The sequence below is a fragment of the Harmonia axyridis genome, chromosome 1, assembly GCF_914767665.1.
Source record: "Harmonia axyridis chromosome 1, icHarAxyr1.1, whole genome shotgun sequence".
NCBI lineage: Eukaryota > Metazoa > Arthropoda > Insecta > Coleoptera > Coccinellidae > Harmonia > Harmonia axyridis.
The window spans coordinates 37,426,504-37,453,826 of NC_059501.1; the positions used below are offsets into that span (position 1 = coordinate 37,426,504).

Below are 27,323 nucleotides of genomic sequence, written 5' to 3' on the forward strand. Positions count from 1 at the left end.
GATAGCAGACATTGGGAAGATATTATCTGTACGTGTTCATCATATCATTCACGAATATTTTTACATGAGAAAGCTGTGTGCAAAATGGGTGTCGCGCGAGCTTATAATCGATCAAAAGCAACAACATGTTCATGATTTTGAGCAGTGCAGTTTGAAGCTGTTTAAGTGCAATGAATCTGAATTTTTGCGTCGATATGTGACAATGGATGAAACATGGCTCCATAATTTGACTCCGGAGTCCAATCGACAGTCAGCTGAGTGTACACGATGTACCGAATCCAAAGAGAGGAAAAACACAACAGTCAGCTGGCAAGGTTAAGGCATCAGTATTCTGGGATGCGCAAGGTATAATATTCATTGATTACCTACCTCCAAAACGATCAGACCATCAACAGTGATTATTATATAGCGTTATTGAATCGTTTGAAGGCTGAAATCGTTAAAATATCGGACCCATTTGAACAAAAAAAGGTGCTGTTTCCTCAAGACAACGCGCCGTGACAAAAATCAATGAGAACAATGGCAAAATTGCATGAATTGGGGTTCGAATTGCTTCTGCATCCACCGTATTCGCCAGATCTGGCCCAGCGACTTTTTCCTGTTCTTAGACCTCAAAAAAATGCTCGCTGGAAATTAAGCGCCAATGAAGAAGTAATTGCCGAAACTGAGGCCTATTTTGAAGCGAAAGACAAGTCGTACCACAAAAATGGTATCGAAATGTTGGAATATCGCTATAATCGCTGTATTGCCCTCGAAGGCAACTATGTTGAATAATAAAATCTAATTTTTCCAAAAAAAATGTATTTCACAATGATAGACCGGGGACTTTTCAATTGGCCTGTTACTTATCAATAAAGTTTGGGAACTGCCACCCCGGAAACGTACCTCAAAGAATCACTGGTCAGATGAATATAAATTCGTCGAGTAGCTTAAGCTATGCTCCGTCCGAATATTATGGATTTTTTCTGTTTTGCAAATAACCTTTATATTTTTATTAATTTCTAGCCTTTTTCAGAGTATTGGTTTGCATTCACACTACTTACGTACGGAAAACTGATCGCAGTAGCGTCCACATTGACGAACATAGTAGGTAGTCCAGGAGGAATCGGCGCATGAGTACCGAAAATTATTCCACCTCAATTTTTTTATGTGATCCTCTTCAAATTGTCCTACTGATAATATAAATGCATGTTGCCATGGGGCAACCCCGGGCCATATTGTTTAAACCGAAATTGTTTAAACAATTGCAAGAATTGTTATTTTTCAACCGGACAATTTTTTTTTATATTCTGTATTGAAATACAAATAAAAAAGGCCCTTTGACTTTTTACGATCACGTTAATATTTTTAAAGATATGATATTTTAAAGGTTCGAAAAATCTCAAATTTGGGTACTTTCGACCCATGAAAAATATATTAAAAAAAAAAAATTAATATTGATAATATTTTTTTCTTAATTCTTCATACAATAGTTAATAATATTGTAAATAGAGATCTTAAAAAATTTCATTGTTTATACCTGTTTTTTAATTTTTAATTTCGCGCACTCACAAGTATGCGACGCTTACCTATAAGTATCGCCGTCTCTCTCTGACTCATGCGCTGCATCGGCCTCTCTGTGTCTTGAATCATTATTTATCATCTATCTTAAAAACTATCAACTTTATCAAGATTTTCAAAGAGAGCAATGTTATTATTAATTAAATTTTCTACGATTTGTTTTGTATAAATTGAATTAACCTAAAATTAAAAAACAGGTATAAACAATGAAATTTTTTAAGATTTCTATTTACAATATTATTTACTATTGTATGAAGAATTAAGAAAGAAATATTATTAATATTTTTTTTTTTTTTAATATATTTTTCATGGGTCGAAAGTACCCAAATTTGAGATTTGTCGAACCTTTAAAAATTCATATCTTTAAAAATATTAACTTTATCGTAAAAAGTCAAAGGGCCTTTTTTATTTGTATTTCAATACAGAATATAAAAAAAATTTGTCCGGTTGAAAAATAACAATTCCTTGCAATTGTTTAAACAATTTCGGTTTAAACAATATGGCCCGGGGTTGCTCCATGGCAACATGCATTTATATTATCAGTAGGACAATTTGAAGAGGATCACATAAAAAAATTGGGGTGGAATAGTTTTCGGTACTCATGCGCCGAATCCTCTTGGACTATAGCAAGATGTAACGAATTGAGGCTCCCACATACCAACGCGGAAAATGAGTCTGGATCATACTAATTCATTATCGATAATGCATTAGTAAGATCCCGGCTCAGATGCGGTACGAATATTCGCATTTTTTGTCGCATTGATTTTGAATGTTGCAGTTTACCAGAAAATGCACGGTTGAAGCTGTAAAGACGCACTATAAGTTTTTGGAAAATTTTAGGGTTTTAGTAATTTGCCTATCTCCATTGGAATCATCCAATCATATATAGTAATAAATTTCTTCATAAAAACCCAAAAAACTATATATAACCTGAACGTTGATGAAATATTTGTTTTCAATTTTATTGATTGAAATTTTTTTCTATTTGATGTCATGTTGAACATGCAAGATTCGGTTGAATTTATTTTTCGGAGGCTCCTCTGGCCTACCCTTTGTACATAAATATACGTATGTCAATTTGCTGATTTTAATGGAATTGAAAGAAAATTAGATGAAATGTTGAATTACTTATATTCTGAATGAAACAATAACTTAATGTTTTCCTCCACATACTAAACTATTTATTATGAGAATAATTGATCAATCTTTCGATTAATTGACGCTTGAGGTTCTCTGAAACGTTTGTTGTCGATGAACAGCCAAGCATTTAGTACAATAAAAATAATTATGTAAATACACTGTTCCTTACGAATTTTCAATCATGAAAACTATATTTTCACCTCTCACACAATGGTTGTATCCTCTGAATGGTTTAATGTATTTTCCTGACGATAATTTAGGCTCAATTAAAATTATACTAATGTTTTCTTTTCACATGGTTTACATCTGGTGCACTCTGCATACTTTCAATCATGAATATCTTGATCGACAAACGAAATCACAACAGCAATTAGGTAAGATAGTTATTAAAAAAAAATCTTTAAGATCAGATTGATTTCACAGCAGACAAATTTTTGCTTCCGATATCAGTTATATCAGTTGATGAGGTTGATACAAAGATTAATCTAATCGGTACAAATTCATTTCAATCAAAATTGTACTGCAGCTCTGAAATTAAAATATTAATACAGGCACTTTGTTACGCATCCAGTGGTGTGCTCGTCTTTTGAAGGATTTTCAATTACGAAGCTATAATCCAAAGTTATGTTTTTTAATCGGAACACTTAATTTCTGTGCTATTTTTGATGGCTTAATTTCAACTGAATTAAAAAATATACAACATCGTATGGTTTGTCATCAATATCAATACTAGAAAATGATGAAAAATTTTTTTTTAATGATAGCTGAGTGTTCTCATTTCTAGGCATTTGTCTGATAATTATGAAATCTAAGTAGATTCATAACGAATAAACTTATTATTATTATTATATGAGCAAAATACTGATTTAATTATTCAATTTCAGAAACTGCCAAAGCATCTTCCATAGCATGTCGTACTATTGAGGTTGCAGTAACTATTGTGAAGATTGTATGGTATATAGCAGTCTCAAGAAGAATGCAAACACTAGTTTTTCATATAGAGAATGAAATTCAAAGCGCTTCTAAGAATGTAATGAGAATATCAAAAAAAATTAAAATGATATGGTTTATCACCTCTATTACAGTATATATGACAATAGTTTTTGTGAAATTATTATTGGATTCGGGCCGGTTCGAAGCGAATTATTTATTTTGCATATTACTCCCCAATCTAAAAGACAATTTAGAGTTACATTTTGCTCAGAGTATTATCAATGTTATATATTCGAATATCTCCGATATCAATCGTAAAATGATCTGTATCCAGAGTCTTTCAATTGAAAATGACGTAATTAATTATCAAAATCGAAAAAATGATGAAAATTCACGTTTTGATATGGAAATGGAATTGGCCGTGAGAGAATTGAAAAATATTTCAAAAATTCATATACGATCCTTATTCCTCTTGGATGAAGTATCTGAAATGTTTACCTTCCCTTTGGTATTGACCTTGATGACCAAATTGGTGCAAATTGTGAACGTCGCATATTTTATCATAATACTTGTGATTTTTCCCGAACTTAACTTATCAGGTACGGCCAACATCATCAGAAGAATTTTTTGGTGCAGTTTCCTCTTTCAGTTTTGCGCATTGACATTGGAAACATGGGTTGACGTCACAAAAGAAGTAAGTAGTATAGAAAATGAAATTAAAATTTATTAATTAATTGATTAATTAATTAACAATTGATTAAAATCAATCAAGTAATGGGGATTTAATTCTGTTTTGACCAATCAATAAGTCATTATTATTTGTAACTAGAAAAGCTTAGCCAAAGTCACAAGGAAAAAAATATGATTACATGAAGGTTGGCATTCTGCGTGTGAACATATAACTTCTGAACAAATACAGGGTGATTCACCGCGATGGCCTATTAGACATTTATGGAAAATTAATCATAATTTTGAGCTGAGAATTTGCATATTGGGGTTTGAGACAATGATATTCCTCCCTGAAATATTTTCAAATATCTACAACTTCTGGTTTTACCGGAAACAGATTACTACTTCCTTATTTAAAATGGCACACCTTGTACTTTATTGAATCATTAGATAGCTGGCAATATACCATACCTTGGGTAAAAACTCAACAGTTCATCGCCAACATTTTTTTTTATAAAAATCCCTTCAACCCATGAACTGTTGAGTTTTTACCCAAGGTATGGTATATTGCCGAAATTGTCAGCAAAAAAGCTATCTAATGATGCAATCATATACTGGGTGTGTCATTTGAAATAGTAGCCTGTTTCCGGCATAACCGGAAGTTGTAGAGATCTGAAAATATTTTAAAATTATGATTAGTTTTCTATAAACGTCTAATAGGCCATCCCGGTGAATCTCCCGGTATATATAGATTATATAAAGACAAATTCATATTCGAAAGATACAGAAATTTGGAATTTTCAGGGTAAGTCCGGATCTCAAATAAAGCGGTTGAATTCGTTAATAGCAAAATGCGTCGGTTTGTATTTTGAAGAACACTCAAGAGGGATTTATACCACGTGACTTTCTCGTGATCTGCCAAAGTTCAACTACTCCTGTCTCTTCAGCGTTTTTGAGGTTTTCCTACTTTTCAGGTTGAGTGAAGCAATTTCAATCGTTCCTCTGATTTACATTCTTTTCTACCACATGCAAGAATTCGAAATAAGTTTTTAATTCTTTATTTTTTATTTTAAAAAAAACGCATTTTCAGCCTTCGACAAGACTTTTTGTATAATTTTGTTATATGGAAATTCATTGAAATATAAATGTTAGTTGCGAAAGTTATAGCATGCATATATTTATTTTCCAAAAAAAAATCATCTAATTCTTTTTTTTTCCATTCCAAAAATAAAAACATTATAAAAAGGACTTTCCGCAACGAGGAAAAATTTAATAATAATCGCTTAACCAGAACCATAGAAAGAGAAGAATATCGAAAAAAATACCCAAAATTTCGGTGACCCATTGAGAGTTTTTGAATGGAAAGATCTAGGAATTTGGAATATTGAGGGTAGTTCCGGATCTCAAATGTAGCGGTTAAATCCGTTAATTGGGGTCAAATTTCGCATTTGGTTGGGAAAGAACAATTTCAAGCTTCGTACAAATTTCATGATAATCGATCAACCACAACAATGAAAGTTTGAAAAGAATATCGAAAAGAAAAATTCCGGTAACCAATTGAGATTTTGGGTGTGGATATAAAATAACTATTTCATGTTTCGTGACCAATTCCAAGCCACTCATATCATCAGAACATTCAGAATCATAAAAAATTCGAGAGCAACGAAAAAATTTGGAAAAATATATCCAATATTTTCAAACTCCAAGTGCAAAGTGGTCTGAGTAGAACATTAGATGCTGAGTAAATGATAATCGATATACTGACTTCAGACATACAAGTTCACGTATTTATATATTAAATATGTTAATCAGTATAAAAATTATGAAGTCAATAGGATGAACTTTGGTGATTTTGGAAATCCTTCATAAAGAACGTCATTATAATATGGTTCTGCGATATCACAACAACAGATAATGCAATATAAAAACTGCTGACATACGTTGAATTGATTCAAAAATATTTCGAATTATTTTTTATGTTTACTAAGTTTAATGCCGGTCCTGCCAGTTGGAACAGCTATAGCCTATAATGAATCATAACTAACAATTTCAAGAGCTGTATTATGTTCTGCCTAACGTTCTACTCTCAAGTCTTTCACATTCACATTGATTAGAATGAAAAACTCGATACGTATAAATATCAATGCAGTCTGCAGTCATTGTATGCTGTAAAACGTTAAAATTCGAACAAAAGAATGAATTTCGGTTTCATATTGTTTCGTTGTCGGTTCAATTATTTCGATTAGAACAAGCCAATAGGAAAACATTCATATAAATGAATGAAATGCATCTTCTTCAACAATAATTCCGAGAAAACTGATGAATGGTAAGAAATTTCTGATGCAATAGGCGATTTTTTGTTGTCATTCATTGCCTTGAGAAATATAATTGACATCAATCCTTTAAAAACTACTAGTGAATAGTGAGAAATACTTTTTACTAACCACAAATAATTTCGGTAAATCACCAAACGTTTTGAATGCTTAGAACAATCACTAACAAATTTGAATCACTACACAAAATAATCTAATTCTTCGATTGTATCAACTAGTTTCTAGAGGCTTATTGCCATATGTAGATCTAACCCCAAAACGTCCAAACTTCTACAGTTTTCGCGCCATCATAAAATAACAAAGAGTCCGCATGCCGCAGCTCCCAACGAACATTTTGCATGTGTGGATAAAATGAACCGGTAACGGTGGCAACGCATTCGCAGATCTCGGCACAGGGACGTAATGAGCACATAAATTTTATGTTTTACATAAATTTTTCATTCACGGCTAATGAAAATTAAATTTTACAACTTGGAGAATTCATATTGTTGTTGGGAAGTATTCATTTTGAAAATTCTGATAAAAGAAAACAGAGACGTCGATAGCAAAACTGTCACCCTGGGCAGAGACCCAATTTTTAGATGATCGGAATCTTTTACCGAGAGATGAAGATCTCTTCAACAAATTTTGATAATAACAAATTATTCATTCACGAGAAGCTAACAATTTCAACCGTGTACAAAAAAATTGATTTCATTCAAGGATTTGAAATTTTTCAGTGGTAGAAACATTTTTTCTATTAGGCTGACTCAAACTGTTTCAAAATTACCTTCTGCCGTTTTTCATGAAGGTACAAATTCTAAAAATTAATCCCTGATTCTAATAATTCTTTCGTCGCTATTATTCACAAAATGTATTGTGGAACTAGTGTTGAATCCAGAAGGTTTTCTCCGAGGAAGAATTTCAACATCTAGGGTGGTAGTAAAAACTTCGTTTTCATTGGTTTGGGCCATCCACGGGAAAACGTAAAAAAAGTTGAGAGAATTTTATGAATTCGTCCGGATTTTAATTTCTCCTATGTCCTCCACGGTGGTTCATATTCTGAAATATGCTTTTTCTGAATCTGCTGCTTTTTTCAAAAAATATGGAGAAAAAGCTATCAACGCTCAAAAAACGGTTGTGGCTATCCACGGAAACATGTATAATGGTTTTGAGAATGATATTGTCTATTTTTTAATTTCCTTCATTACCCCTACGAAGAGACATACTCTGTGATATTTGTTTTCAATATGCTTTTTTTTATTAATGTTTCGGTGAAAACTCAACGTACCCGTCCGAACATATCCTCTTGGAATTTTTAAGTGATCTTCAATGCTTTTTCATATAGCAACAAATCCATGACAAAAATGTTTTTTCAACCATAAATGGGCCTTGATGATTACAATAATCGCGAATTTGAAAGAAAAACGATGGAATACTTTGTAAATTTGGTAACGCCGTGCAGATATTCAGCTCTATCCCATGCAAGACAGTCTGCACGTCAGAAACCGATGCTGAGAAAGCATTGCTAACTTCACCCTAATCATTATTTCTCATTATTTTCCATCTCAATGAGGACATCTACACTGTGTCCGTAAAGTATGGAACAAAATCATTTTTAGCTAAACAGACCATTTTAAGAAATAATCCTGAAACACGTCGATTTTTTATTTCAATTTACCGTATTTTGAAATAACCCCCATTTAGTCTAAATTTTCCGATTACTCTAGCTGAGCTGATTCCAAAAATGTATCACCTGTTGATTCCAATTGGTACAGGGTGGACAAAAATACAATAGCTCATAAAGTAGGTAACGCGTAGCATTCTTCATTAGTTATATTAACAATATTATCAAAAATACTTATTGTCTAGCGGCAATTGATTTGAATATAACACCCGGTAGTTTGTTACATTTTTAGATCAATAAAAATGATCTGTTTCCAAACATGTTTGGTACTTGTGGTCTAGCAGACAGAATATGAAAGAAATTATTTGTTATCAATTTAAAAAAAACATAGTCGTCTAGTTTTTTGTGAAATGTCATTATTTGTTTAGTAATTTATTGGTGTTCAATAACAATTCAGTACTACAATATTTTTGGTATTCGTGAATATTTTAATCATTGCTTAGATTTAATTTATTATTTTTTTCCACCCTGTACCAATTGGAATCAACATGTGATACATTTTTGCAATCAACTCAGCTAAAGTAATCGGAAAATTGAGACTAAATGGGGGTGGTCCGTTCGAAAAAGAGGAAGGTGATATCATTACTCGAAAGTAATTCACCCTGTATATTAGATTATTTTAAAATAAGGTAAATTAAAATAAAAGATCGACGTGTCTCAGGATTATTTCACGAATGCCTCGCCTGAATTTTTCTCAAATTATAATATTTGAGAAAACTCTTAATCAACATACTGGATAAGGTATAAAACAAAAATAACAAATAAATTGAAAATATTTGATCTTGAAATCAATGAATCAAAAATAAAATAGAGAAAATATTTTCAGTTCAACAGGTTATGTTCAAAATTGTATCCTTCCATTTCAATACATTTTTGAGCACGTTGATATAGTTGTTTCACAGATTTCGCTATCGTATTCGGTTGAAATTCAATAATATCGCAAACGTCAATAATTCTTTGTAACAGTTGCTCATTACTGTCAGTCTGTACCGCATAGACCTTTCCATTATAAATAATCCAAGGGTGACAGATAAGGGATCGAGAAGGTCAAACCACATTTCCATTCTGCCAATCTATATGTTCCCAAAAGCTTCAGTCAAAAATATTCGCGCACTTTTTTTGGTTAGTGCGCATTTGCTTCATCATGTTGCAACCACAATGTTTCTATTATTAAATTATGTTCCTAAAAATTTTCATAAATATCTTCTGTCTACCTATTTTCAAAAATATTAGGGCAAATCAAACGATTGTTGTAGATACCTCACCAAACATTTATCGAGAATTTAACTTGGGAGTATTTTGAATCACTGATTTTCGATCATCCTGAGCCCATACGTGAAAATAACGCGAATTGTTGATTTCATTCCTAGTGAATGGCAAACTGCGAAATTCCACTCATAGGAAAATGTTTATTGATCTTCCTGTATGACGGTACCAAGCCGGAGATTTAGAATTTTATGATGAATTAACGTTTTGTGGTTACGAAAACAAAAAAAATTATAATGTTCACGTACGGTGTGATCCAAAATTCATGAGAATAAAAAAAGTCGATTTCAGAAATGTTGAAGGAAGACAAAGAGTGAAAAAACTGCAATTTTCATAATGATTCTACCGATAAATTCAAGATTTATCGAACTATGAAATTTCTTTCATAAGGGAATGTTTATTGGTCACCCTGTTTGACAGTGGCAAGCAGAGTTTTAGAATTTTGATTTTGAATTAATTATTTGTGGTTACGAAAACGAAAAAATTCATGATATTGACTTACAGAGTGATCCAATATTCACGAAAATAGAAAAGGTCTGAAATTTTCCTAGTCCGGATCTTACTTATTCGATTTCAGAATTATTGAAGGAAGCCGATAGTAAAATGTGACACAACTTCAAAACTTGAGTTATTATTCGGTGGATTTATTGAAAAGTTATTGAACTAAAAATTTCGCTCATAAGGGAATGTTTATTGATCTCCCTCTATGACTGTGCAGAGTAGAGATTTAGAATTTTCATAATGAATTAATTCTTTGTGGTTACGAAAACGGAAAAAAATCATAATGTTCACGTACAGGGTGATCCAATATTCACGAGAATAGGAAAAGTCTGAAATTTTTCTAGTCCTGATCTGATTTACTCGAATTCAGAAATATTGCAGAAAGGCGATAGGAAAGGGTGACAAAACTTCAAAATTTGAAATTATTCGGTCGATTAGTGAAATTTCACTCATAAGATGAACATCACCCTGTATATCCCAAACGAAGGCTCTCAGGCGATTGAAACCTCTTGATACGGGTCCTCCACGATTACCTTAATTCATGGTTTTCGTTTGTCGCATTCTTCCCGGGACACCCTGTATATAATTAATTGTTGCCTGAAATTTCCGAAATGATTCTGTGAGCGTAGAAATAAATATTTTCAAATGGATGAATTCCTGAAGTTATTGTCTAATATCAATAATATTTGATGAATGAAACAAATACCAAGATGTCTAATGTTTTTTTTCATTTCTGTCGATTCATGTTTCACTAATCAATTACCTACCGATTAGGAGTACCTACATTTCCGACACAACACCTTCAATAGCATGAAAAAATAGTCTGTCAGCTACTGTTACTGATGTATTCAAATTTGAATGAAAATGGAAAACATATTTTCGCGGATTATTCTCAATGGTTTTATGCTTTGAATGGAATTTTTTTCACGAAAAATGACACCCACAAAAGAATTCAATTATTTTTATTCTCATGCGCCCATGGTGTTTACTTTTGGGCTATTTGCCGTATGGGAGATTATCTTAATGATGATGAAACAATCAATAAGTTTGGTAAGACTGCTATATTACATTTATCGTTAACTCATTGAAGCTTCAATATTATAATAGGTATTCAGAGTTTTGATTAACCCTCATAAATAATAAATTTCTTTTTCTTTTCGAATCAATAATGTTTTCAACGGAGGGTGTTGAAAACTATCTCACTTTTCCACTATCATATAAATGAACATTTGGAATGGTTCAAAGATTTGGAACATAACTGGAGTTATGGCGGGTTTCAACTTTGATCGACCATGCTCGACATGGATTATAAATTTGAAATTTATAGTGGATACAAAACCGAATAAATATTGAATACAGAAATGAAAATGACTACATTCGAATCTTTATGAAACTGATGGATGTTGACTTATCAGATCTTATCAGACTATTCTTTCAGTATTATCTTTACTTCTCTTTATATCATCCATATAACCAAAATCGTTTCCTTTTTGCTTCATGAATGAAATTTTCATGTGGATAACGATATAAGTTCTTCTTCTCGAAGACCTTGACGTATATTGATTGTAAACGATGTCAAAAGCAGTGATTAGATTAGTCTTCCTGATGGTCATCGGCTTGCTGGTGTACCGTTCTTGTATTTGCTGGTGTATGCTAATCATTTTTGTTTAATCCTTTCCACTAATATCTAGTCTTTCTTCTTCTTCTGGCTTCATTTTCCACCTTGCAAGCTGCTCTTATGTCACTTTACTCTGTCCCTTAATGTTTTGCCTGCGATGCTTTTCAGATTTATCATCTACTACTATCTTATCATCTTTTTAGGATGCTCTGCATTTTGTTTCTATCATCAACATACGTTTGCTTGTTTCCCTAAACGACATATCTGAAATAGTAAGATTTTACTGAAGATTTGTTGATCTGTGCTTTCATATCTTGTATCAGATTGTTACTTCCGGAAAAGTCTGCTTCTAAGTAGCGGAATCTCATATCCTACTATTCGTCTATCGTTTACAATCACTTTAGACGTCAATGACTATTTCAAAAAAGTTACCTATGCATATTTTGTATTTCATACTGGACTGTATTTGTCTTTTTCCGTTTCTGCCAAAAGAACTACATCATCCGCATAGCATATCATGCTGATTGGTGTTCGTTAAGTATGTGGCCCATATTCATATTAGGTGTATAACTTTGCTTCCGCCGTTTTTCAATAGATGCTCTTAAATACCTTTGGTGTGGCCGCTATTAGTGAGAAAACGTGCCGAGAGTTATTTCAACGGTTCAAGAAGGGTGATTTTGACGTCGAAGACCAGCTTGTGAAAGAGAGAAGGTTTTAGAAGATGCAGAATTGGATGCATTATTTGATCAAGACTCGTGTCAAACGCAACAAGAATTGGCAGGATCATTGGGAGTGACGCAAAAAACCGTTTCAAAACGCTGAATGATTCAGAAAGAAAGAAATTGGGAGCCGATCGAATTGAAGACAAGAGATTTTGAACGGCGTTTGATTGGTTGTGAACATCTGCTTGAAAGGCGAAGACGTGAGGGATTTCTGCAACTCATTGTGACTGGAGACGAGGAATGGGTTTATTTTGATAATCCCAAGCGCAGAAAATCATGAGGATATCCCGGCTATGCTTCCACGTCGACGGCCAAACCGAATATTCACGGTTCCAAGGTCATGCTAAGTATTTTGTGGGACCAGCTCGGCGAAGTATAATATGGGTTGTTAAAGTCGACTGAAACAATCACAGGCGATCGTTATCGAACGCAATCAATTCGTTTGATCCTAGCATTGAAAGACAAACGGCCCAATACAACGAAAGACATGATATATATATATATTCTTTTGAGAAAGAGCAATACAAAATATTAATTTCAAACAATCAAGCATATGTGTCGATGAATCTCAGTATTAGCAGAGGAAATGTAACGGGGCATCATACATTTCAACGTATGATACAAGAGAACAGATAAAAACCTCAGCAAAAACTCTGTCTCCCCGTATCGGTGTAGTGACTGGTTTGTGTAAACGTTTACAGAATAAGCTGACATAATTTATATTGAAGGACTTCCTCTTCAACCAAAACAAAATTTCCTTTATCCTCTCTTTTCCGTTGACGACTCTATAATTTCCAATTGGATCCTAAAACAAAAAGAAAAGAAGCAGAAAGGAGTACTAAATATTAGTTTTCATTATATCGATTTGAAGTTAACTACCCATTCTAAAAAAGAATCTGAAACTGAATGGATAGCTTGGAAACCATCATGAAATTTATAAATCGGACAATCATTCACCAAATGGTCAATGGTCTCTTCTACACCACACTCACATAGTGGGCTATCAATAGAACGCCATTTGAAGAGGGTACTATTACAACGACCATGACCAGTTCTAAGTCTATTCAAAATACACCAAATTTTCCTAGGAAGATTGAAACCTAGAACTTTTTCTGAGGGATCAACAATAAGACTTTTGTTGAAAACGTTAGAAGAAGTCCATCCCGAACGCCAAATTTCCTTGTCGCTTTCATTGAATTCAAGGAAGGTGTTAGTCCATAAAGGTTTGCGTGATTTCAATCTAGCAGTTCTAGAATCTGGGAAATAGGATAAAATAGGAAATGAGTTCGGATAGAAATGAAATTTATCCCAAGATTTCTTGACTGCAACCTGTCTACGAATATGAGGTGGAACTATATGTGATAGCACCGGTAACCAAACTAAAGGAGTAGATCTAATAGTCCCACTAATAATTCTCATAGAAACATTAAGCTGTGCATCAATTCTATGAACATGAGCACTATTAAACCAAACAGAACAACAGTATTCAGCAGCAGAAAAACCAAGGCCAAAGCTGCTGTACGAAGAGTGTTGGCATCAGCACCCCATGAAGATCCTGCTAATTTTTGGAGGATATTATTCCTCGACTTTAATTTCAAACGCAAATTTTCTAAGTGAACCTTGAAATTCAAAGAAGAATCAAGTTTAACTCCAAGATATTTGGGGGCAAAATTATGATTCAAGAGGGAATTATTGAAAGTTACTCTCAATTTTCTGTGTTTTTGTTGATTATTCAAATGGAAACAGGAGACTTCTGTTTTATTTGGATTAGGGCATAAGCGCCACTCAAGAAAATAATTTTCCATAATTTTAAGATCTTCATTGAAAGTATTTTCAATAATTCCAAAATCAGAATGACGAAACAAAAGAGCAATATCATCGGCATGATAAAATAGTTTTACAGCATAACAATGCTCGACCCCATGTTGCGAAAGTGATCAAGACGTACTTGAAAACGTTGAAATGGGAAGTCCTACCCCACCCGCCCTATTGTCCAGACGTTGCTTCGTCGGACTATCACTTGTTTCGATCTATGGCACACGGCCTGGCTGAACAGCACTTCCGGTTTTATGAAGAAGGTAAAAATTTAATCGATTCGTGGAGTTTTTCCAACGCGGGTATCGTACGGTGCCCGAAAAATGGGAGAAAGTAGTTGACAGCGATGGACAATACTTTGAATCATAAATGTTTAACCAGTTTTTTACAATAAAGACTCGAATTTCGGAGAAAAACGGCGAAAGCAAAGTTTTACGCCTTTGTAGATATTGTTTTGTAAATGTTTTCTTGCATGGCAAAATTTAAAAGGTATGGTCCCCCAAGAATTTTAAAATAATGTTTATGTTTGAGTCTTGAAAAGAATATTTCCTTTTTCAGCATATATTATACATATTCAATTGAATAAATTAATTGATTTGAAGAATCATTGTGAAGCTAAATTAACCAAAACGAAATTTTGATTGAAGAAAAATTATTTACAGGTGTTCTCAAATCTGCCTCATGTTATTCAAGGTTTATCGAATTCTATTCAACAGTTGCCAAACTTATTTGGTGTTTCCATAATTGTGGCAAAATTAATACAATTCTGGGACTTCTTCATTTGAATGACGGGCCAATGGAGGAATATGGATTTGTTACAAGTCAAAGAGTAACAAAAATATTTCTGGGACTACTAGCTATTTTATTCATAGCATCACTTAATGAACTTGCAGAAGCGAAATCATTGAAATATTTTTATATGTTCGTTTGGATATTTATACTGTTGAAAGATGTTATCGACTTCCATTTTTGGGAATCCATATTACGAAATCTACAAAAAAAATCAATTGCTATCAATATAAATATCTCCAAATTGAAAGATTCAGCGGATTCTGGAGAATATCTCACGAAAATTTCCAATGAGTCTGAAAATAAGGAGTATTCAGATATTATAAGGTTGCGTCAGTTGAGTTTGAAATATTTTGAAGTCACGCAGTTAGGTAGCTATATCTGCAAAGAACTGTCATTCACAGTTTTAATTACTCTCATTATAAAAATTGTACAGATTATTAATTGTGCATATAGTGCAGTTATGGTAATACTGAAAGATGAAGGAAACGAAATTGAAAGACCTATTCTTTGGATGTTCTTCATCTTGTGTCATTGCTTTATGTTGCTGAAGATGTGGAATTCTGTTCAAGAAGAAGTGAGTTGAATATTTTAGACTTAAAATTTTTTATATTAGGTGTACAACTTTTCTTCTGCCATTTTACAACAGATGGCTGTAGCGGTAAGTGGTAGTCGAAATAAATAGATCGAAGATGTCATACAATAAGCTTAAGTATTTGTAAACATAACGCCATCAAAAAATTAGTCGATTTGTGTCTGCATTATAAAGTTATACTCGATTAACATGTCAGCTCACGAGCCAAATTCTCCTAATTTGCGGGAGGTTTCAATTTGTGATTTCTGCATCGCATTGGACCAGCTCGGCATGGTGTATTATGAGTTGTTAAAACCGAAACAAACTGAAACAATCACAGGCGATCGTTATCGAAGGAAATTAATGCGTTTGAGCTGAGCATTGAAAAACAAACGGCCGCAATACAACGAGAGATATGATAAAGTGATTTTAGAGCATGACAATGCGAAAGTGGTAAAGACATACTTCGAAACGTTGAAAATGTGAGCCCTACCCTACCCATCTCTTTTGGAATATCACTTGTTTCGATAAATGGCACACTGCCTGGCTGAAAATCATTTCCGGTCTTATAAAGAAGTAAAAAATTCGATCGATTTGTGGATCGCTTCGAAAGATGACCAGTTTTTTCAATACGGGATTCGTACGCTGTCGGAAAGATGGGATAAAGTAGTGGCCAGCGATGAACAATACTTTGAATGATAAATGTATAACCAGTATTTTACACTTAAGCCTCGAATTTCGGAAAAAAACGGCTGAAGAATATAGTTGTACGCGTATATAATAATAACAATTATATATTATTAGATGTCTACTCGACGGAAATTTCTTCCAAAAGCTTCAAATTTCATAATTTTCAAAACAGATAATTCTTTCGATACATTATGGTACTATCAGATTTGCAATTCCGTGTATACCGCATGAAATATCAGGTTAAATTATTGTGATATTACAAGGTTTGATCTTGTTACCGGGTATCCAAACTAAAATAATATGTAAATTGTAATTATTTTTTTCTAACATGGAAGAATTTATATTTTAGTTCGAAAAATTTAGTAATTATATGAGTAATTTTCAAAGTCTTTTGAATGCTTTGGATACGTTGAATATGTAATATACTTTGATACTCTTTCATACCAAGCTCATGAAATTTTTCGTTTGGCCAATATAAATCAATGGGAAATCCTAAGACGATAACGTATAGATTTATATGATATGGATTTGGACTTTTTTCTGAAACACTCTGCTCTAAATACTCATTGCTAAACCATGAAATATCATCTATTGAGCACCTGCACTCCTGCAACGATAGGTAGAGTTTGGAAATATTGGGTAGTTTTTCCCAATAGTCTGCTGGTTTTTCTATGGTGCTGATGATGTGGTTGGTTAAGTTGGTTTAGAATGTGTCACAAAGCTTAGATTAGATTTTTAATATTCACACCCAAAATCTAAATTGGTCACGGAAATGTTCGGAAATCTTCTCTCGATTTTTTCAATTTTTATTGTTATGGTTGAGCGATATGAAATTCTACACTATACTTGAGATTGTTGTTCAAATGCGATTTAGTATTGTAATAAACAATCTGATGAATTTTGCCCATAAATGAATCGCTACATAAATGGTTACGTCATCATTTAGTCAAAACATATGATTGGATACCATTCCCGGCTCAAAAGTTGAAAATTACAGATATTGTGACGAAATAATAAAGTGGGTTCTGACAACGAGCGTTTAATGCATTTTAAGAGGAATAGTAACTGAAGGTCAGGTGTGCTTAAACGAGTCAATTCCCATCCCATTCTGAAAAAAAAAACTGTAATGAGACATAATTAAAACATTTTCACCTCGAATTGGACAGAAATCAAAAACCAGATTTTTGATATTTTCAACCCAATAATAGACTTTTAAATTTTATATGAGTTCATTTGTGTTGTTTTTTATACCGAACGAAAATTTTTTTTTGGATACTGTTGTCACGACGTTCAAGGAAGAGAATTTTTGTTTTTTTTTTCAGTACTAACAGGCGAATCTCTAGTGAGCCTCTGTTCATCATGTTTATTTGCAATATTTAATAGAATATTATATTTGGTTGTGTTGAGAGCAAATAAACTTTATTATTATTATTATTATAAGTTTAGCATGTCAACTGGTCAACAATTTCGAAACTTCAGCTAAACCCAAATAAAATAAAATCAACAATAAATAAAGCCGTTACGTGAAGGCGGTAAATTTTGAGAGCCCATTCATTCATGTCCAATTGCATACCTTCATGCAATTGGGGCATGATGACAAGTGCCCAAAAGCACCTGATGTCAAGGCATGCTTTGTCATTTCTTGATTCATGAGCTTTTTTCGAAAATATTTTGATTAATAATGTTTGAATAATTAAAAAGTTTAGCACTATTCAGAGAGGCACTACAGGAATATCGAAAACCGTTGGAGATACAGAGTGGCTCAAATAAGAAAAAAGTTGCGTTATTCAGGAATCAGTGTGTTGGTGTTAATAGATCCAAAATATCTCCAATGGTTCCCGAGATATCTCGAAAAAACTGAAAATCGAGTTTTTTTTTCTGTATAACTCATTTGTTTTTGTAGATAAATTCACGAATTCACGGTCGCTAGGGGATTGGCAGGGTAGGCACTCGCCTAGGGCGGCAAAATTCAAGGGCGGCATTTCAAGCTTGATCAACAAAAATCAGATGTGTAGAAATCCATAGCACCAAATGAGATTGAATTTAGTCAGCAAAAACAAGAGGGAATACCAACAAATTTAATTAACATCAAAGACCATCAAAGGTGCCACATTATACATTATAGGTACTCATAAATATTCAGATGTGGTGTGATTCCCTCATAGTGCTGTTTACGAGTTATTGGTGTTGAAAAAAAAAACAAATGCACTCATCAGGCTTGTCGGCGTTCACTTTACGTTGCCGAATTTTATTGCCACTATTATTGGGGTTCTAGATTCTTTTTTTTCAATTCTCTAATCATAATGATGATTCCTCAGAATGGAATGCAAAAAATAAGAAAAAAATTCCATTTCATCACTTCCAACGTTGCAACTGATCCTTCTTAGCAAATATAAGAAGTTCAATTATTTCATACCATATTCTATTATTTTATAATATTCTTCATTTTTCAAATCAAATTAACTAGTGTTGGGTGTATTCGAACTGAATAATGGTCCGATTGTTTCACTCGATAATCTTAAAAAAAACAAATTTTCAAGTTTTTTTTAAATCGAAACTGAGCTAGGAACCTGAAACTGCAGGGCCCACTCTGAAGGGGCGGCAAATAATGGAGGGCGGCAATATCTAATTTTTCTGGGAAATCTGGATTACTGGAAGAACGAATTAAATAATTTTTGTTTATTTAACAAATTTCACACAGAAATGATTTTTTTCATCAAATTTACTTATCTTGAACATCTTTGCATCGTGAATATCTGTAACATCTATTCGAATTTGAAATAATTATTCATTCTCATTATCCGGTTGTTCAATTTAATCATATCAAAGAAAAAAGACGAAATGTTCTAGCGTTATATGTAGTCAAAACTCAGCAGGATCTGAAACCTTAATTCAATTCATATATTTTATCATTTATGGATTAGAATTCAGTTGAGCACGTTTATTGTTTATCAATAAATAAAGAGTTATTATTATTATTATTTCACTTATCTAAAATCATCTATTGGATTAAAATTTGAATCCATAAAAAATAAGTAGGTACACTTTAAATACAATTTTTCTTTCCTAAAATACTTTTTGTAAAAAAGTGTGGAGTTTTTCTCAATTCCACACTAAATCTTTGAAACCAAATTCACCAAACCAACATCCACTCCAACCGCCCCTCTCACCGTTCTTTTGCTTAGTACATAATCCCAAACCTGAAAGGGTTCCGATTTGTATTTTTGCCGGGGCGGTAGAAATGCTTGAGCAAGCGCTGGACCACGATTATCCAATATTAATTTTTAGCAATCTGCAGAGTTAGAATCTGTTAGGTCGGCAAAATGGGTCTCTGACTAGGGCGGCAGTTTGGTTAGCTACAGCCCTGTAAATAGTTCTAACCCTGTATATTGTACAGTCATCTATACCGATGTGGGAAATGACTAATGAGCGTGCATTTCGGTTGATTGTTTATTTTGAAAATTACAGACTATAGCTTCGATAAACAGATGATTTTCTTTGGTATCTTGTATCGGTTTCCTCAGTTCATTCGATATGATAGAATACAGTTCCTTGGGTTCTTGGTGGTTTTGGTTGCAATCAATCAATGGATGTTTTATCTTAACAAATGATGAATCAAGAAATTGGAGAATCTTGTTCATGGTATTAGGAAATTTTTTTACCATTGCAAGTTTTGCTGGATGGCTCATATCTTCAGCAACTCGAAGTCCTAAATTATTAGTGAATTATAAGTATGATCACTTCAATAACCTACATTTTGAAGTATTAACTGTTTGTCGATATTTTGAAGTGATTTTAATTTTGATCAGAATTACTTGGAATCTTCTTCATACACGAAAACTACAAGAAATTTTAGAAATATTGTGCGAGAATGCAAATAATCTACGATATGGTTCGAAATATAAAAACAGAAGTGGTGCTCACATTTTACTCTGCATTCTTCTTTATATAATTCTTTACATCAACTTCTTTCAAGTTCCATGGAGTACAAATATCAATTGTTTCTGCGATACTTCTTTTTGGTGTAATATTGTCATCCGAGATTATGTAGAAATTTGTTTATTCTACATGATGTTGAAAAATATGGAAGATATGTTTTCCACTTTAAATTCACAATTGACATCTATCTTCGAAAATATTGAAAAACTTATAGATTTTGATGAGGCTGGCTATGATTTAAGTGTAGAATATAGAAGCGAATCTTTGAGTATGAGAAATCGTGTTCAATGCATCAGTCGTAATCATTATTTATTAGTACATTTGGCAAAAGACCTCCAAGCTATTATATCATTCAATGTTGCTCTCAGGTTGTTTTTCAATATTACAGAGGTGGTTAATGTCATTTATATATTTATAATGGCTGTTCACGAAAAATGGAACCTTATTATTCAAATAACTTGGTTAATTTACCAACTTTGTCAGAATCTGGTCGTTCTTCGTATATGGACTTCCCTTCCCATTGAAGTGAGTTTGGTTTTCTATAATGTTATTATAATATAATTTTAGGCTAACCGTAATTTAGTAGATGATCGACATTTTCTATTGTTATGGCGTCTAAAACATATACATATGCAGGGTGTCTTATTTAAAACTAAGTAACTTGACAACGAATCAGAATTTGTGAAAACACTCAAACAGGTTGATTTTTGATGACAAGGGAACATGATCTGGGATACAAAGCATGTTTCTATTAGCAACCCCTTGTAGAGGGTTGCAACCCCATCAGGAATTTGAATAGGGCAAGTGGGTAGTTCTGTAGCACAAAGGTATTCATGGATTTAAATTTGTATGAACCTGCAGTTTGTGTTCTATTAGTGAATATTCACAAAGTTACAAGGTGTTTTTTATGGAATTATGATACCGATAAAACTGAATGAAACAGAGAGGTTCTAATTGATCGTATAATTTCTATTGGAAGAAAAACATTTTTAAAATACTGTATAAGTAAAAATTTACCACAAATACTCAAATTTCTCACCATTAGATTGCATGCAGTGATAAAATCGTGATTATCTTTTGTTCGAAGACGAAGCAAAAACAAACAATAATTTGATTAAAAAGTGTTATATGCCTTTTTTCTCTTCATGCTTATCAGAATCTGCACTGCAAGGTGTAGGCAATACGCAATAAGATTATTGCTTTTAAAAAATTTCGTTTCAGTATTCTGTATTGCAGAATTTTTAGAGGTTCGTTTTATCAGTTCATAAAAATAACAAAATGGTTTACACGTTGGAGGAGAGAAAGGAAATGTTTGAAATTTATTTCCAGGAAAATGACTATGCTAGGGAAACATCTTGATAAAAATGTTTATTATTCATTTATCATTCAGTAGATACATGAATTTTAGGTATCAGGATCAGTTCCTAACAAAAAACATAATCGTTTTCGTATGACTACGGGTGAAAATCATCAAGTGGCCGTAATTGGTCAACTAATAGCTGAACGGACACAATGTGTTAGAAAGTTGTTACATGAAACTGTATAATTAAGGGCTTTTGTCCACAGAATATTGAAGCTGGGTAAGTTCCTTATAAAATGACACTTGTTCATGAATTGAACGAAGATGATGGTGATCGGAGAATGGAATTTTGCCAAATAATTTCGCAAGAAATTATTACAAATCCTGTTTTTTGGTACAACGTGTTCTTTTCGGATGAATGCATCTTTTTCCAACGTCAACGACAAGAATGAAAGATTTGAACCTCTAATAAATTGTGACCTAGACCGACTCAAGATTCGGAGATCTCACTTTAAATATATTATTTCCCTATTACTGATCCTTATTTCCAATCTTAAAAAACCTGAAGGTCGCGATAATTTCAGGAGTTCTGAAGTTATGGCCGAAAGAAGATATTCTTCAACTGATGCACTGCGAAAAACCAAATTGGGTCTTTAAGTTCTAACAGAAACAGAAATCCCATCAAATTTGTATGAGAAAACCGAAAGTATTTAAATGATTCAGTCCTTACTTGGTGGAAAATCATATTGATTTGGTAAAAAGTAATTATAAACACTTACTACTTTCCACAGTTTTTAATAATTTACGACAATAGTTTCGCCGTCTAAGCGGCTTCATCAGGGTTACATTGCAAAGTAACCCTGATGAAGCCGCTTAGACGGCGAAACAATTGTCGTAAATTATTAAAAACTGTGGAAAGTTGTGAGTGTTTACAATTATTTTTTACCAAAAAAAAAACCAAAAGGTCGCAAAATGATAGATTCAGACGTTCTGGAGTTATGGCCGAAAGAAGACACAATTTAATTTTTCAGTGCATAAGTTGAAGAATATCTTTTTTCGTCCATAACTCCAGAACGCCTGCAGCTATCACTTTGCGACCTTTTGGTTTTTTCATACAAATTTGATGGGATTTCTGTTTATGTCAGCACCTAAAGACACAATTTGGTTTTTCGCAGTGCATCAGTTGAGGAATATCTTCTTTCGGCCATAACTTCAGAACGCAGGAAATTATCGCTTTGCGACTTTCAGGTGTTCTCATGCAAATTTGAGGGAATTTCTGTTTCTGTTAAGAAAATCCTATCATTACATTTGAAATTTCGCAGTAAAATGAACAAAACAATGGAATTCTGACTGAGCGCCCCCTATGGAAAGCAGCAAAAACAAATTGATCATAACTATATTTTGTCCTCAATCAACAAGATATTATTTTTCAGACGAGATCTAATTTGCTCAAAAATGTTGAGCCAAACTGAAGTTACAGGCGTTTCAATCAGTCAGATTTCTCCCTTTCACCTACTCTTATTTGATGTCGTAAAATCGAAAATGACAATTCAAAAAGATAGAGAATTTTCCAAGGATTACAGTGATGATATTTTTTCTTCAACTTCATATGAAACATTTTCGAGTAAAATTCATTTTTCTACTCGACGGTAGCTATTACGCCCCCTAGCGGTAGAGGTATGAACTTCAAAACAATTTCCAGTGTGTCCTCTTGTACACTTTAGTGGTAAAATTTTTTACCGCAAGTCTCTTCGATTAGTGGATCCTGAGATATAGCCGCTTACCTCTCTTATTTGCCCGCCCTGTACAGTGAACAATCTATTTATAGTATTTCTTCAATTTATAATTAATGGGAAAATCTAGGTACTCAATCCTGAATTCCTTTAGACATTCATCTATAGAATATTTCCATTAGCCTTCAATCTTCTGTCCATTTCTGAAGTAAGATTCGATCATGAATGTCTTTTGTACTTTGGAAAAATAATTTCTTTTTATTCACTAATATTTTTCACAGATTCGAAAATCCAAATTCTATATATGACAGTTCCAAGTGAAATGGAGAAATTACCAGATAATGATATGGTACAAACTGAGCTCTACTTAAAATCACCGAAAATCCAGTCTAATTTCACTACAGCACTCTTGATCACGAATTTGAATGAACGGTCGTTATCTGGAAGTCCACTGAATTATAAAGAATATCCAGGGCCGCCGCCAGGAGCGGCAAACCAGACAATTTGTCGGGGCGCCAAATCAGTTGATGAAACGAGACTTTTTGCGCCTTTAAGAATTACTTCTGTTTTTACTTTAGTCTTTATAATTTAAAACAATGCAGGATATCGACCAAACGTCGTTTGATAAATTTGACAAGGAGATTTTAAGTTGAAAAATATGATTTCATATAAAATTGAAAAGACGCCTGAGAAGAATAACAGGTCACCTTCAACGAAAATTCATATAAATTAGGTAAAGCAGGGCGGCGAAATTTTGTTTTACCGGGGCGCTAAAATGTCTGGCGGCGGCCCTGAGAATATCGATTTTTCTGTGTTTGTTTGAAGTGGATTTTGCTATACCAGTGACCCCTAAGGAATTGAGAGTTCATGATGCTTTATAGGTTTCATCATATTTTTCGGCAGTTCACACAATCGAATTATCAGAAAAGTAATACACAAGGTGTTGATTTTTTTAATTATATTTTCACAATTAGATATTGTTTTTACCAACCACTCAGTTACACTATTTCTCTGCGGGTTTGACGTTGGATACCTACCAGATAGTTCAAGGAAATACATCTGAAAAATATCTTGAAGCATTTCCAAAATTCTTCAAAAATTCATAATGAAATATTTCAGATTAAATCGACAATAATAGTAGTAGTAATAACCATGTATATCGAAAACTATAGGGTCTTCATCATTGATACGGGATGATATTGAATATCCTCAAAGTTTCCTATCTCTATACTCTTTCTTTGTATCAATATCAATTATCAATTTAAATTTCAGGCAAACAAATCAGTAATTATTTTACATGACATATGGAACAAATATGCAGAAAAAAGAGGGATTGATAAGAGATTGTTATATCTGCAGTTCATATCCATGAGATTCTTGACTTGTAAACTGAAATTTACTGCATATGGTTTTTTCCCGTTGGATTGGACTTTTTTGCACACGGTGAGTATCGATAATAAAATAAAAAAGAATTGATGGCTTAAATTTCTTCAAAATTAAGTAAAGTTTACTAGATATTATATATCTGTTAACGTGTTAACTTAAAATAAATATGAATATTATTATATTTCATTTTTTGATATGCCTCACCATATTAGACTGTCACTAGCCGCTTCTGTAACTTCCTGTTCCATATTTAAATAGATATTGCTGAAATTAAATCCTATAATAATCCTTGAACTCACAGTGAATGGTAAAAAAGCTTCCTCATTATTTATGTTATACCTACCAGATTATATAAGATATGTTTTCAATTTTAATTTTTTGTTTCAGATAATAGCCTCAGCAACAACTTATATCATTATTCTGGTGCAACTGAAGAAATGAAATTTATATTAACTTCAGTTTATGAGAAGTAAAATTCAGCTCATACATTGATAATTTACTGAATAATATGAAAAACTGTGTATTTCTATATCTAAGTTATGAAATTGTCTAGTTTCTTTGGAAAAATTCTGGAATATATCAATGGATGTTGGAAATAATTTAGTAGATTTTTATTCATGAAATATTAACTCCTTTTTTGAGCCCACAAGAAGCAAAATTCAGCTAGTTAACAACTTCCAAAATATCATTTGAAATGAATGAAGTGAAACCTCAGCAAATACAAAATAAGAAAGAAAAACAAAAGTTGTGCATTAAAATTGACGTTTGTGCAATAAATTTGTGCGTAAATATAACAGGTTGAAATTTTTAGAGGGGTCAATAATATTGTTTTTAACCATCTTCATTCAAGCATTGAGATCATTATACTAATATGGGTAATTCTGTCAAATGACGATATATCATAATTTATAAATATTTAATTATGCCATACCATCGATTAGTGATAATGAACCATTTCTATTTTCTTAACTAGGGGTTCAATAACGCTATAAGAATTGAATACATCAGTTGCGCTTGTTATGTCTTCTGAACTTAATTTTTTGTTACCGAAATACTTCCTGTGGATATTGAACATAAGCGGTGTTTTATTCCTTAAAAATGATAAGAATTATATTAAAAAAATACTTTTCACAGTCTTGTTCTATATGTATATTTTATGGTGTTTCATTAATGGATTTTCTGTCATTTCTGAATTGTATAATGAAAGTCAGTTGAAAGAAATATTATTGGATCCCTATTATTACACAAAATTTTTTAGCTCTGGGTCATTCTGTCGTCGAGTTCGTCAAAATTGCAGATGTTATAGTTTTGATGACAAAATTAATATGGAAGATTTCACACAGATCAGATTATGATATGCTGATAAAGCATTTAAGCCACGAGTACGTTACGTTGCAAAATAACAGAAGTAAAGTGAATAAGAGGAGATATGGATGTTTCATTTCGGTAGTCAGTGTGTTTATCATACTTATAGTCAGTGTTATGAAATATAAAGGAGGGGCCCTGGTAGAATTCAGTTACACGAATGTAATCTTATGGACAGTTTGTATGATTTATCAAGCTTTAGAATGTGAATTCATCAATTTATTTTGGGGAAATATCCGACAATTATTCTCTATTTTGTGTAACCAAATATCGAGAGAATGTAAGAAAACCGTCATTGTATCTAAAATAATGAAGAGACTAGATGTGAATGGAGAGCATAAAATTCAAATTCAAGATTTGCAAAAACGAATTAATGGTTTAAAAAAAATTTCATTGATTCATTATGAACTTTCCGAAACTATAATGAGGTTCAATTCTGTTTTGTCCTTCGATATTGCAATTTGGATGGCCGGCAATTTCATAGACTTTGTAACAATTTTTTACTCCCTCATTGTAACTATACATAGCAGTGTTGCGATATTTCAATTTTTATGGATATCTTATGAAATTTTCAAAGTATATTTCATCATTTCCATCTGGAGTTCATTATCTGATGAAGTGAGTGTTCATTTATGCATTAAGAATAGAGTCAGGTTCGACAAAAAATTTCATTTTTTGACCGTTTTTTGCGTAGAACTCGGCAAATATCAATTTTTCGTTCATAAAGAATATTTTTATGAGAGAAATTTGTATTTGATTTCATTTACTTTGTTTTGTATGGAAAAGTTATCCAAGATTCTCCGAGTTATATGCACAAAACCGCCATAAAATTATTTTTTTTTACCTTTTTTTATGCACTCTTTTTTTATGTTCCGGCATGAAATTTTAGTGGCAAACATCAGATCAAGATTCAGTACCCCAATAATCATATAACATCAAAGAAATCAATATTACTTACAAAAGTAAGTTAGAAGAGACAGTAAAATACGCCAATTTTCATTTTTCATTTGAGATAGAACGATTTATCGGACAGAAAAACTTTGTTGGAATTTTTGTTGACTTTGTTTTTGTATGAAAAAATCATTCACGAAAAATGTATGTTTTCCGAGCTATAATGGATAAAACTCCTAAAAATGACATGTTTTAAATGTTGAACAAACAACCCCAAAACTTTTCTGTGAACAATAAATACAGGATGATTCACCGGGATGGTCTATTAGACGTTTATGGAAAACTAATCATTGTTTTGAGCTGAAAATTTGCATATTGAGGTTTGAGACAATGGTATTTCTTCCTGAAATATTTTCAGATCTCTAAAACTCCC

The 27,323-nt window shown here is 32.7% G+C and overlaps 2 protein-coding genes across 4 annotated transcripts in view; one reads left to right on the forward strand and one right to left on the reverse strand.

Annotated features, from left to right (window-relative positions):
* Positions 1–6,977, reverse strand: part of LOC123676800 — a 40,669-nt gene extending 33,692 nt beyond the window's left edge. Inside the window, exon 1 of the mRNA XM_045613028.1 lies at positions 6,747–6,977. The gene's annotated coding sequence lies outside the window, so the exon portion shown is untranslated. The remainder of the gene's footprint in view (positions 1–6,746) is intronic.
* On the forward strand, positions 4,117–25,233 carry LOC123676818 (gustatory receptor 68a-like). Of its 3 annotated transcripts, none has more exons than XM_045613061.1 (3): positions 4,117–4,327; positions 24,521–24,691; positions 25,022–25,233. In XM_045613061.1, exons 1-3 carry the CDS (start codon positions 4,124–4,126, stop codon positions 25,073–25,075), a joined length of 429 nt encoding a protein of 142 aa, XP_045469017.1. In that variant the 5' UTR covers positions 4,117–4,123; the 3' UTR covers positions 25,076–25,233. The 3 variants fall into 3 exon arrangements, with proteins under 3 accessions (XP_045469017.1, XP_045469027.1, XP_045469008.1); XM_045613071.1 differs by lacking the exon at positions 4,117–4,327 and adding an exon at positions 15,229–15,589; XM_045613052.1 differs by lacking the exon at positions 4,117–4,327 and adding an exon at positions 20,490–20,740.
* The last annotated feature ends 2,090 nt before the right edge of the window (positions 25,234–27,323 follow it).